Source organism: Meriones unguiculatus, chromosome 17, assembly GCF_030254825.1.
Source record: "Meriones unguiculatus strain TT.TT164.6M chromosome 17, Bangor_MerUng_6.1, whole genome shotgun sequence".
Classification (NCBI taxonomy): domain Eukaryota; kingdom Metazoa; phylum Chordata; class Mammalia; order Rodentia; family Muridae; genus Meriones; species Meriones unguiculatus.
Window position 1 is genome coordinate 49240308 of NC_083364.1, and position 14514 is coordinate 49254821.

General features: G+C 43.1%; 1 protein-coding gene across 2 annotated transcripts in view; it reads right to left on the reverse strand.

The window, feature by feature from the left end:
* Positions 1-6865, reverse strand: part of Nectin3 (nectin cell adhesion molecule 3) — a 113863-nt gene extending 106998 nt beyond the window's left edge. Inside the window, exon 1 of one of the 2 annotated variants that reach the window (XM_021653236.2) lies at positions 6458-6865. In XM_021653236.2, coding sequence (XP_021508911.1) covers positions 6458-6623 — 166 coding nt within the window. In that variant the 5' untranslated portion in view covers positions 6624-6865. The remainder of the gene's footprint in view (positions 1-6457) is intronic. The other variant, XM_021653235.2, reaches the window with a different exon arrangement.
* Positions 6866-14514: the final 7649 nt, after the last annotated feature.

A 14514-nucleotide genomic window follows, 5' to 3' on the forward strand; every position in this document is an offset into this window, starting at 1 on the left:
AGAACAACGTGATTCTAGGCCCAAAACGGATCACCTACTTCAGAGACAACTTATACTTTACTGATTCAACATGTGGAGCGGTAGCCAGAAGCCATGATGCAGCTCACTACCAAGTGCATTATGTGTGGCTTATTTAAACTGAAACCATCAATGTGTAAAATGTCAACAAGACTTCAAAAACTTTAACATAAAGCTAAATATCCGCAATCTAATTTAATTATTAATTACATGCTGAAATGCTACTTGGTTATCTTATGTCATGTTTACTCTTTAACCCTTTTATGTAATGTTAAGAAAACAAAATTATGTGGGTCCTATCATATTGTATAGTATGCATGCTCATACTTAAGGCTGAACTTGATTTTGTTGCTAAAATCTTGAAGTAAGGAAACCTGAGTGTCCCTATATGACAAACACAGGAAAATAAGGAACAGTGAAGAATATGGTACAGTGTGTTTCTTTCAGAGAGTAATTTTATCTGGTCAAGCTGAAAACAAAAAGTTTGCAACAAGTAGAAATCATCTGGGGGAAGAATTTGAAGGCGTTGCTCAAATTAAGCTCCCCAATCCCAATACAACAGCTCTTCCGCCCTAACACAGTTAGCAAGATAAGCCTACAAGAAAAATAACCTCCTTGACATTACTCTAAAGTGAAAATCATAACATGAGCATAAATTACTATCCTTTCTGAGGTAACCACATATTGTGTAAGGTGTATCAAGACAAATGCGAGGCAGCTCTCACTATAAGTTGATGGCCTATAAGAAGGCAAAAACATCAAGTCCACCCTTAAAAAGGTTCCCAACAAACCTAAATAAATGACTAAACTGTCAGAATCTACTAAAAAGTAAAAATCTTTCAGAGCTGGGAGAAGGCTCAGTCATTAAAAGTGCCTGTCGTGCTAGTAGTAAAAAAAAAAAAAAAAAGTAAAAGAGTACTGGGGTTGAGATGCCCAGAGCCCACAAAGATGCTGAGAGGTTGTAATTCCAACCTTGGGATGAACAGGCAAGGGGACTCTCCAGGCTAGTCAGATCAACCCTATCTTCCAGCTCTGCGTTCACTTGGGAGAACTTGCCACAGTGCCTAACAAAGACTGCCAATTTCTACCTGTGGCCTCCAAATATACACCCACACACACCTGCATAAGTATGTGTGCCCAAACACATGTGACACGCATACACATACATGCTATACTACACATACATACACATGAAAAAAATATATAAAATGGGTGTGGTGACACATGCCTTTAATCCCAGCACCTGGGAGGGAGAGGCACACTGGAGCTCTCTTGAGTTCAAGGCCAATCTGGTCTGCATAGTGAGCTCTAAGCTAGCCATACCTACATAGTAACACTCTTGGTGCCCAAAAAACAGAGAAAATAAGTAATTTTAAAAAATTAAAATCATGAGAATATGTGTTTAAGAATCAAAAGGCAATTTTAGGCAAAAATTTATTTTAAAAACAGAAAGTATGACAAATTAATGGTACTTCAATATTTAAAGTTTTTTCTTAATGCTTGGCACACAGAATATTTAAAATTCTATTACTATCTTAAGTGTTATTTGAATTTACCCAAATTTATATACTAACAGCAATTATTAATGAAATGTCTTATCTTGTAAAAATCATATAGCTTACTGTGAATTTTTATGAAGACATTAACAGTTAACACAATTATCTATAGAAATACACTTACTACTTTTAATAGATAAATTACAGAATGTAAAATTACTATTTTTTTTAATAGGACTACCATAGCTAGCTTCTCCTCTACCTAGTTTTTAAAGACCATCTCTAACTGGAAAGGTGTTTCTTTCTTTAACTATACAGACGCAAGATGCATATCAAAATTTGCAAGCTCCTAATACATATGTATGTATGCATGTATATGTGGCTATGTGAACAGGTTGACCATCCATTATCCAAAAAGCTGCAATTCCAAATATTCCAAAACACAAAGCCTTGCACATGACACCACAAGTACAAAATCCCATACCATGCACAAAATTACTAAAAACATTGCATAAAATTACTGTGAAGATAAGCATACAAGGGAATATAAAAGTTGAACTTGGTCCCTGCAGACCAGTACAGCACGGTATCTATTCACATTACCCATATGTATGTGCAAATACGCAATCCTCAGGGACAAGAGAGATGGCTCAGGAGTAAAGGACATGTGTTGCTTTTACTGGGAGTAAAGGGGTTCCAAGTTCAGTTCCCAGCACCCACATGGTGGTTTACAGCGAACCTTATCTCCAGTTCCAGAGAAGCTGACGCCCTCCACAAGCACCAGGCACGCATGTGGTATTCACAAAGACAAAACAGGCAAATCGTTCATTCACATACAATAAAATAATCTAATTTTTATCTTAAATATGAAACATACCTGATCCCAAGCATTTCAAATAGATTCTCACGATATACACAAGGCCACATAAATAAGTCTGGCCAATAAACATACTTTACCAAAGTACATGCATTCAGCTCCATAGCTATGCCTCTTTCTGATGCTAGAGGTTTTAGAAGCATGGTTTTCTTTCATTTGTTTCTAGATTTTCTAGATTTGGTTACCATTTCAACAATGCATGTTTACAGTAACGACTCATGCAGCCCCTAACCTGATGGTATGGACAGACAGTGGTGTCTTCCCTTCTCCACACCACATGACCCATATAATCACTAATCTTCTAAGTGACCCTATGGAAAATTGCTAAATCGTAAACATTCAGCCTCTCTGAGGGAGGGGTCAAGTAGTCTCTACACTAATAAACATTTAATTTGACTATGTTCTAATTTTATGAAACAGCTACCTCTTTATTTACATAAAGTACATCTAATAAATATTTCTAGACTACTGATTATGTTATACAGTCAGGAACATGCAAAGTGTCAATGAATTAGAAAATTCAACTACCTAGAATTAATTTAGAGTCACCTATGCCGGGGCTCACGATTTATAATATACAGTGCAATAAAAGCTAGCATGTAGGAGCTACCAAATACATGTACTCGAAATGTTTCAGTTTATTCTTTGATCTAATATCCTAAGAACCCCAGTAGTAAGAGAAAATATGTAACCTGCCAAGGATTCGCCTTTAATAAGTGGCAGTCTTCATTCAGAATCAGACTGACTTTTTTAGTGATTAAATCATAAATTCCAGTAAGGGAGAAACGGGGAGTGTGAAAGAGGAAACAGACTGATCTTATATCATTAAATTGGCTTAGAATATGTGATTCCCGAAATTCCATCCCTAGAGAAATATACACACATCCACACATGCACACAACAACAAAGTGAGTTTTTACATAATGAGATGTGTTCTCCTATTCCCAGAAACTCACAGGATCTCATATACTTCTCTACAAAAACGCCAACTGTTCTGTAATCACCTACTTCCTTTCTATTGGAACACTGCAAGCATGCTGAGGGCAAGACACTGCCAAGTATGCATTCCCAAGTGTTTATAGAAGTCCCTAAAAGTATTCAAAGTGTTTTTTTTTTAAATTTGCTATTATATAATAACTCATTCGCTAAACATTTATCTAACATAAGACAAAGCCTTGTTAAAAAAAAGCAGAGTCATGGTGGTAGAATCCCAAAGAAATATTGGGACCCTAGATCAGTCAAAACTTCCATCTTCTAATTCTTCAATGTCATATTCCTGCTAAAACAATATTCTCAACCTCCCAGAAAAATTCTAAGAAGAAAAAGTGAGACACATAAGATTACCTATCAGTGATAATTATCATCACAAAAGAATATGGAATTTCAGAATTAAAGAAACTAGGTTTGAGTCAGATGTTACAGAAACTTGATCCCTTGGACCCTGTAACTAGAAATGACTTATACTTTAAAAATCTAGCAATTTCTCCACCTCTGAAATGCTCATTTTAAAAATTGAGCTCTCAAATCAGAAATAGTGTTATATACTCACATAATCTCACAATTTAGGAGAGTAACAGGTAGATAAGGAATGTGAGGCCAATCTCAACCACACAATGAGACCCTGACCTCAATCCTGGGGGCCAAGGGGTACTAGTTCTTCTAATACTATTCATTACCAAAACACAGAGCAATTCCAGCATTTTATATATAGTTTTTATAATGTAAAAACTATTCCTCATTGATGAGGAATATTTTTAGCAGCTAAATTAACATGATGTTAACCTCACCAATTAATACAATGCTCAATGGAAAAAAAAACTTATCAAAACAAAATTTTAAAAAAACTCCAAATGACAAAACAAGAACATTCTGATTATCAGGTAGCATCGTCTTTTTACAGTCTAAAATTCTTTCAACTCTAGAACCAAGTCCATCAATCAAACAGTAAGTATGAGGCAAATCAGGTTAGTACTATGGAATATTAATGTTACTATCATTCACAGATCAACAGGTTGTTAGAAGAGGAAAATTGTTTCTATACATACTAGCATTCCTGAGTCAAGACAACTGCACCCTATTCAAAGCCTGCATTCTAAAATAGAGGCTGATTAAAAAAAAGAAAAAAAAAGGAGTTGTAAGAACTCACTAATTACTGTGTTACCTAATACAAGCCCAAAAAGCCAGTCCTTTAAATGAGCGGGCACACAGTAACAGACCTACTGTCTACATCATCAAGTAGAGTGGGCCCTAAAAACCCCAGTTCATACCTCCTCTAAATCGCAGTATGCTTTGCTACTAGAACACTGTACAAGATTTCCTTAAAACATATTTCTTCTTCTAAGGAAAAACCAAGGTTTCTTCCCAAAAGTAATCAACAACTCATTGACACAGCCACTATGAAATTAGCAACGTAAACTCTTATTTTCTGAATCAACTTTTATATAACTTCCGTCTCCCATCTCTATCCTCACAATCCTCACAAATACTCCTTCAGTACTTACACAAACTGAGTCACAAAGGCAAAATACTTAACCCCCACTCTCAAAGTATCCTGGAACTGAAATCATAAGCACCATCTACAATCCTCCTCCTTAATGGCTCAGGAGGACAACGTACAAATTCAATGTAGAATCTCCTTTTAACTTAAAAGGGGGTAACAGGGCTAAAAAAAAACAGTGTCTTAGAACCAGGGAGTGGTGATATGGAAACCTGATTAGCTTGCATGGCATTTATCACAATGCACTCCATGTAAATCAGAAACTTGCCTTACAGCACTGGGAGTGTACTAAAATTCTCCGTCTCTAAGTGGCACTCAATCTCAACATAATTTCCTCTCCCTCTGAACCAACTGCCCTGATTCACCTACCAGTAACATATTTCCTTTCTCCTTCACTACAGCACTAAAGAAATCCGTATGTATCTATCCTTTATTACAAATACCAATTTATTATACGGTTAAAGATTTAACGATGCACTTGGAACCAGTGTCTGAGCAATCTAAGTTTTATTCCTCCATCTTTACCATCAGCAATCCTTAAATGAACATCTTGCAAGCATTTCGATATTACCCAGACATTTAATCTCTTAAAACTGGTAGTTTTCTTTTACCAAATCAGTGCTGTCCACTGATCAAGTCTACTTCTCCTGCATGAAAAGTGAATAGACCAGTTGTTTTTTTGTTTTGTGTTTTTTTTTTTTTTTTTCATCATCCTTAAAAAAGTAGGTCTCTAAACTAATCTCAGATCCCAGGAACAGAACTCACAAAGAGATTAGCTCCTAAACCTGAAGTAAAAAAAAAAAAAGACACACGGGAGAAACCCGGGGCTACTTGTTTCAACAGCCAGGGGACAGTCGAGGCAATACGTCTTTAAAAGGTAAATCATGGATTCCCCCCAGACAAGGTTTTCTTCTAAAATAACGGGGGGCTAGGGGGACAGCGTGAAGGACGTCCAACAACTGGGAAGGTGGCGTGCGGGTAGCATCAGAGCTCGACCGAAAGATCCAATGGTTGCCAGGGCACAAATCGGGTCGTAGGAGAATGCCTGCCGCAGGGTGGGTTCTTAAGATGGTGCTCTCTCCCGGAGGCCAGGAGGCGTGGACCCCGAGGCTTTCGGCGCGCCGGGCCAGTGTCCGCAGGGTTTCCGGACTCGCAGCTCAAGTTTCACCCGGGAGAGAGGAGGCGGCAACGTGCATCCCGGGCATCCCAACCTCAGCCCACAAGTCCGCGCTCTCCGCTTCCAGGGCGCATCAGCTCGGGAAGTAACGGTTCCCGGGGCGCGCAGGGCTCCGCGCACCGAGCTCCACCGCCGGCCCCGGGGTCCCAGCGCGACGAGCCGCGCGGCCTCGGGGGGGTGGGGGGCGGGCAGCCGGCGGCGGGAGCCCCGTTCGCTCTCCCCGGCCTTCCCGGGCCTCGCCCGGGGCGCGGCGAAAAGTTTCCAGGCAAAGTCCGCGGCGGCCGCTCGCGCAGCCAACCGCCCCGGCCGGCACAACCGCCTCGCCCCCGCCGCCCGGACCGAGCCGCCGCTCCCGCCCCCGGCTCTGCCCCGCGCTCGCCCGCTTCACCTACCGCACAGCCGGGAGAAGAGCAGCAGGGGAACGAGCAGCAGCAGCAGCGGCGGCGGCGGCGTCGGGGCCGGCAGCAGCAGCAGCCCGGCCGCGGGGGGAGACGCCGAGGAAAGTTGTGCTCGGCCGCCTCCAGGACACGACGGGGCCGGGCCCGGGGTCCGCGCCATGCCCGCCCTGCCCCGGCCCACCCGCTCGCCCGCGCCTCAGGCTCTGGGTGGCGGCGGCGGCGGCGGCCGTGGCGCGGAAGGGCCAGCGCGCGCGTCCTCAACCCCCGGCTCCTGCGCCGTCGCCGCCCGCCGCCCCTCGGCCGAGCGCTCGCGGCTGCCTCGACTCCGCCGTCGCCGACGCCACTGCCGAGGCTGAAGCGGGAGCCGCCCGCCCGCCGCCGCCGCCACCACTCCCCCTCCCCGCGGTCCCCGCCCGCCGCGAACTCCTGGGAACTCGGAACGCACCACCCCGCCCTGCGGGAGGGGGAGCCGCCGACCCTCGCTGCCGGGACGAGCCCGCCCTCCCCCGCCGCCCGGGGGCCGGGACGCCCCACGGCCCGCCGAGTCTCCTCCCACCGCCCTCCCCGCACGCTCCTCCCACCTCAAGAAAAAAAAAAAGAAGAAACTTCATCCCCGCGGACGCACGGGCTTCTCCCGAGGCGGTGCGGACCGGCAGAGGCGGCCCCGCCCCTCGGCCCCGCCCCGTCTCCCCCCGTCGCCAGCGCTTTAGATGGTCTCGCCCACTCCGCCCCTCGCGGGGCCGGGGCCGCCGGGGCACACCGAGGCGCACCCGGGCGGAGGGCGGCGGGACTCCCGGTCCTGGCGTTCTCTTCTCCCGAGTGGCGCGGTGAACCCCCCCAAGGGGAGCGGGGAAAACCAAGGGTCGCGGTGAGGGAACGGCAGGACGCGGTGGGAGCGGGAGGCGCCTGTTTGGAAAAGCTGGATGCCGCCCTCTGGACCGGTCTTCTCCCTCCTCACCACCCCCGGCACCGGGACTGAAAGGAGACGTTCTCCACTCTTGCCTCCTCCTCCCGGGGGCATCCTGGCTCTCGCCTGTCCCGGCCCCGCGTTGGCCCAGGCGTTTAGCCTTCCCCTTTCTCTGGGAGGGAGGCTTGTTGGAAGGGTCAGCGGAGCTGGCGGAGGACACAAGGGGCCCGGGAAGGTTTGCTCTCCAGCTCTTGCTGTTCTTGGGCCGCCGGGTTGTCCACTTTCGGCGCCAGGCGACCGGCAACAGGAGGCCATGGATTCCTCCCATCCGAGGGCTTCGAGTGTGGTCTTGTTTTCTCTTTGATCGTTTGCATGTTCGCACGTGTTAATTTTATTTTCTTGCTCGTTTCTCTCTGAGTGATTCCCAGAAAAGCGAGCTCGGGAAGTATTAAACATTTACCCTTAAGAGGAGCGTCTGTGGTTCACCATAAGCGTCCCTCAAATGCTTGTCTGCCCTGCCCTCCTCATCTGCCCGCCACGCACGGCCGGAGTGCCTTGACCTTGAAGACCCAGCCACTGTTGGGGGAAGGAGATGGATGGGCAGTTTGGGCTGTCTGCGGGGGTAGTGGAAGCGGAGGACGCCGTCGTAAAGCCTGACACCGTTAATGTTATGTTGGTCCTGCCGTCTCCAACAGATAGCTCCAGATGTGCCAGAGATGTGTCTGTGGCAGCTAAACCAAAGCTTGCCCTGTGCCCAAGACGACGCTGTGCTCAGGACTTTGAAATCACCGGGATTCCCCCGCATCTTAACACACTGATTTATGATGTTTCACTCACCTCCAAGACCACACAACATTCTACCCAGTCAGTCTCTCTCCTCTCCCCTCCTGCCTCCCCTCCCGTTTTCATCTTCCTCCTCACCTGTCCCCTCCCTTCCTGTCTCCCCGCACTGGGGCTACTAGTGGCTATTCCCTCCACTACCCGCTTTTTCTTCCTTCTCCCCCAACCCTAACTCCCGCCCCATCTGCTTTCCCTACTCTTCCAGCAATCACTGCTTCCCATCACCTAGCCACCTACCTATCCTCAAGATGCACTTGGGAATAAACCTTGACCTGCATTGCTGGGGAGATCCCCTGATGATGCTCATAATTGACAAAATGTAGCTATTGTGACATTCCTCAGCTGTGCTGACACCACTGTCTCCCTTGAGAACATTTCTTTCCCTATTTTCTCATTCCCTAAATCTAATTTCACTGCTAAATTTAGAAAGAGCCCACTGCTGCAACTACTAGCTAATTATCTGTTTAGATAGCACTTTAACACGTTGAGATTCAGTCAAATGTTAAACAACCAAAATTTTAATATTGTTAGCCAATTTCATTCCCCAGTCTTTCCCTGATGGTTCCAGATTCCAGGAAAAATAATTTAGCTAACATTTTAAAGGGTGCCAGAGGCTTAATTCGGGGGTTATTGTGCAATCTGCTGCAAAGACCATAAGGGATTAACAGGTTGAGGATATCTGAAAGGATGATATGGGGCTTTTAAACAGCCCTCCATACATGGAGACAGTGACTTGTAGCCTGCTATGATTTTATTCTCTCGCCTAAAATGAGAACGTGGAAAAACAGTAGTCACTGATGTGATGTAATCGATAAAAGAGCACTGTGCTGGTGTTTTATGTGAATACATACATTATGTTCTAATAATAATAATTTGTGTTGATACGGCATCTCCAGCCAGAGATGTCAAAGCACTGGTTCATGTTATCGCAGGGAAGGTAGCAATTACTATTATCTCTCCTTGACAGCTGGCGGAGCCCAGGTTAAGTACTCCGTAAACCCTGCCAGCCATGCGCAGTATTGTTTCTGCCAGAATTGCCTTCTTGCCTACCGGTGGGCACTACTGAGTCCTCAAGATTCCTTCCTACGTGAAAATTTTACTTAGGCAATATGATTTTTCAGCTTCTAAATACCCAGTCTGAGACTGCATTCTTCTCATCAAGCTCTAGTTTTCCTCATGGGAATTATTACTAGGCACACAAAAAGATCTTACATTTCACAGTAAAACTTTTTTTCTCCCAAAGACTAGAATTGCCAATTATGTTTTTAAACCTTTAACATGAGAATTTTACTGGGCTCCATTCAATTTTCAGTTCTCTAATATTACAGATAAATACACATTAAGAATATGACCGAAGAAGTAATTACAACTAAAATTCATTAAAATCTTTATACCATTGAATGTTGAAATATATATCTACATTTTAGGAAAAATCATCTGAAGAAAAGGCAACACAATCATAAAGTCAACAATAGTTTCCTTATGTCAGGTTAAGGGTTGATGGGGTTCAATCCCACTTCTAGTTCTAACAACTTCACTGATTATCAATTTATTAACTCTAAACTAAAGAACAAAGATTGTATACTAACAATGAAGTAATTATGTGCAGTGCTGGGGATTTTAAATAGGTTCAAAAGTTTGAGACTAGTAAAATTCTCGTAAGTCCTTTGTAGAACAAGTTGGACTTGTATACATCAACTAATTGTCCCTATCATCAGCAAGTTTTAAACCCACATAAAAAAGCAAAACTTTTTCCCAGTGGAGGAGGTGAACAATGGATCATAGAATGTGTGAATTTTGGTACCATATATGACACTACAGGTGATGATAACCTCTTGGACCCCCGAGGCTTCTGAAAAAGAATTGCGTAAATGATCAGAAACAAGGTAAAAACCCACAAAAGTGTCTACCACTTTCAAAAATTTCAAATTCACATTAAATGCAATTCTTCTTATCAAAAAGATCATTATTTTATTTCCCTTCCTCCTATTTCTTTAGGTGTTTGCTCAATTTGCGCTTTATCACTGAGATTTTCAAGAAGCACCTGTGCAGAGAATTACCTCCACACCCTTCTGTCTTTTCAGTTCAGTTCATTTTCCTCTACACATGTAATGTCTATTGTCTTTTCCCCTTAAAGTGAAAGTTCTACAAGGACTCACAGGATCCATCCTAACTTTTCACTACTAATACAGAAACACTTAAAAGAGCACCATACATACCCCAGATTGGATGAAATACTCATTATAATAACATGCCATAACTTCCTCAAGTTCCTGTCTAATGGTTAAAAATTTCAATAAAAGTTCATTAAAATTTTCAAGACTTTAGTATGTATTGATCATGTTGCATATTTAAGTTGGTAAATGACTGTTTTGACAATTGCTTAAGACTTTGATTTAATTGCCATTTGTGATGCTCTTTATTCTCTCTCTGTGTGTGTGTGTGTGTGTGTGTGTGTCTGTGTGTGTGTGTCTGTGTGTGTTGTATTTAGGGGAGCACATGTACCTGTGTGTACATGCAAGCAGAGGCAGGAATCGGTATTGGTTATTTTCCTCCGTACTTGAGACAGGACCTCTCACTGAACAGGAACTCATCGAATAAACTAAATTGTCTGTGTAACCAGGGAGCTCTAGGGGTCCTTCTGTGAGAGTAGGTTTGGGTCTTAGCTATTTGCTGTGGGTGGTAGAAATCTAAACTCCTCGTGTATTTTCAACAAGCATTTTACTGCCTGAGCCAGCTTTGGTGCTGTGCTTTCAACCATTGCCGCTGTAGCTACAGTGCATTCACAAAATTCTGCATTTTGCTTTCCTGATGGGCCGGGATTCTTCAGTCTACCCTTCTCCCTTACCAACTGGCTTCCTGATAGGCTCCATCAATACGTCACTGGATTCCAGGGCCTGCTTCTTTGCATTTGTTTCTTGTCCCCAACAGCATCACCCAGTTTATACACTATCACTCTTGTCGTTAGGACTTGCTTCCAGACTTTCATTTTTATGCTCGAATATCAGATTCTTCACAACCTTTCAAAGTTGCCAACCCCAGCCATGCTGTTGCCATTCCTCAGAGGCCCATTCCTGAGCTCAGCACCTCTTCTCTGAATTTCTGAGCTCAGTTAATCCAAACTTTCCACCTTCCAGGATTCTAAAGGTGATAATAACATCCTTCGCAGCAGATAGATCCCTATCTGTAGGAGATTTCACTTTCCCTTTTTAAACCTAGAAACTTCCAACCCCTGTGCAACACCTCAATTTTTTTTCAATTAAATAGATTGGGTCTCCCTTCCTTCATTAGACCCCAAGTGACACACAGTTTTTCTATGATTATTTCTTCACATCATAACTTATAGAAGTTGTTTTTCTCTACGTAAAACTGTTTAAACATCACAGAGCCAATGTTACTCCATCATTGTTCCATCAAAAAGTGTAATAAAGTGTAAATGAAAGCCACAAGTCAAAAGAGCAAAACTTTATTTCCCCAGCAAGACACTATGTTTGGCAGAGATGATGCCGAAAGCAGTGAAATTATATTGACACTTTAGTTATATACACATAGGTCTTAGCTCTTTTGTTTTTTTATCCAGGTATGTTAAAAATCAAATACAAACTTCTCACTTTATAAGGCTTGGTGATTTATTTCCTTTGTACATCTTGAATGAAACTCTGACTCTGTGGAATTAGTAGATTGTTTGGAAAACAGTTGGACTTCTCAAGCCAACAGTGTCAGTAAACACGTCAGACACCTGACTACTAATAAACAAACCATGGTTATTCTTTGCTACTTTTCTGTAGTAATGCCATCATTCCAAAGAATGTACCTTGAAAAAAAAACATATTCAAGCAGAAAGAAGAACTATGCCACAAAAGTGATTTGTTAAATAATAAAGTAGGTTGGATTAACAGCACGAATACTACTGATAGTATTCATTTAAAGATGTCTACTATAAAAGGAACAGAGAAGGAGGGCAAAGTTCTACCTTTAAAAGACTGAAAAAGCTTTGTGGTAAAAACAATGTTTTAAAGTGTGGCTAGGATTTTTTTTTCCTCAAGGTACAAGAAAAAGTTAGCAAAAAGAAGAGAGGAGTGACAGCGGAAAGTTACAGGCACATAGCATGGCACTATATGCTCTGGAAACCACAAACATTTCTATGCTGCTATGTTGGAAGATGTTTTTGTGCTGTGTGTGTTTCAGATGCTGATTATGTTCCCTGAGATCTGGTTGCAGTCGAAAGTGGGCATTGTCATTTCTATGAGGCATCTCCTATATCAATGTTGTGTAAACATTGGTCCCCAGTTATCTCAGATTGGTTAAAAAAGAAACTTATGAGCCAACGACTGGGCAGAGGAGAGAGCAGGCAGGACTTCTGTTCCTAGTCTTGGGGGTCTCAGGTAGGGACCAGAGAGGAAAGGATGGTTTGTGGAGAGAGGAGAAAGAAGTAGCTACGAGGAGCACCATGAGGAGTTCACCATAAGAGAGAGTTACAGCAGAAGGCCATGGCAAGACTGAGATGGCAAGTAAAAAGGCATGTGTCTGGGCGGTAGCCAAACTAGCATACTTGGGTTAGAATAGATGAATATCTTCCCAAATATGGAGCTTAATGCTTGTCGAATAACTCTAATAGATATCTGTGTTGATTATTTGAGAGCCAGGGAGGGTATTAGAAAAAGCCCCTACTAATGACTTAATTCCACACTGCTTAGAGGGTGGGGTGTAAGGGATATAAGACTAAAGATTAAAATGAACTCATGTTGCCAGGGATTTCTGTTTGATTTGGGCTGATGGTTTGTTTTGGTTTGAGAGTTTTTGAGACTAGGCCTTACCTTGTAGCCCAGGCCGAATGCATAGTTTTGGCAATCCTACTCACAAATGATGGGACTATAGGCATGAGGCACAACACCTGGCCAAGATTTTCTAAGTGTTGTAAATAATATTGGCTTATAGCTGAGATAATGGGTTCAATGTAAGAGTTTTGAGTAAGAGAATGACAAGGTATTTTGGTACGAAGTCAGAGAAAAATAGTAAGGTGAAGGTGGAAGTGAGGTCAGGACAATCTGGAAAAATTGCAAGTGGGAATTTAGCAAGGGAGTTCTGAGGAGCAGCAAGTGAATGAACTTCACTCACATGAAACAAAGAACAGTTTAATAAGGCAGGTGTGAAGACACCGGCTTTTAATCCCAACACTTGGGAAGCAGAGAGAGGTGGAATTTTGTGAATTTGTGCTCAGCCTGTGTGTGTGTGCGAGGGGAGAGGGGTTAGAAAGAGAGACCCAGTCTCAAAAAACTAATTGGGAAAAATTTTAGTGTTTTAAAACAAAATACTGTATATCCACAAAGGGCTGAATATGATATGAGTAGATAAGAGATTGTTATGTTCAAGTCTCATGGACCCTAAAGCCCACCAAGGGGCTGATTGCAGTGCAAAGGCAGTAGGGTCTTTTATTACAAGCTCAGGCCCACGCTGTCACCCACACATCTGTTCTTGAGTGTAGTATCCTGAGCCCAGGTGGAGGAGAGTTTTTATTGGTTTACAGCAAGGTTTGGGAAACTCTAGCTAGGCAGTTCCATGATTGGTCATTTGTTCGGAGGGTCAAACCAGAATTGTTTTACTCAACCTATTATAAAGAACACCTGGATAAATTCCAAGTATTTACTGATTAGCCGTAGCTAGGGGTGATAGTTAAATATTATTGGGTTTTCTCCAGGCTATTCCTTGGGTAGGGGACTCCATTGTCTTCTTCCTGGAATTGGTGACGTATGGCCTATTTTCAGGGACTGGTGACTTTTGGGGTTGGCGGTCAGGCCTGGTTCTCTCAAGATAATACTAGAGATGAGCGGATCTCAACCTTTATAATGTTGTGACCCTTTAATATGATTCCTCATATTGTGGTGACTCGAACCATAAAAATTTTCCATTACTACTTCATAGCTGTAATTTTGCTACTGTTAAGAATCATAATGTAAATATCTGATATGCATGATATTTGATATGCCACTCCGAGAAAGGGTTCCAACCCACGGGTTAAAAACTGCTGCTACAGGCAGTGGAGAGAAACAAGCAAAGGGATGAAGCAAGGATGTGGGGAAAGAACAAAAGCAGAAGCACTAAAAATATGTGTAAAGGTGGGGGATGGTTAAAGATCAGTGAACAGATCAGAAAATCTGGAGAGGAACAAATTGCAAAAGCTGCAACCATGCAGCTGATGGTTTTATACATTATTAGGCGATTTAGGCTAAATTGTATTACTTCTAAGTCTTAATAAGCCAGTTCATGTATTCTCCAATTTCTTTCTAACTGCCAATAATCAATA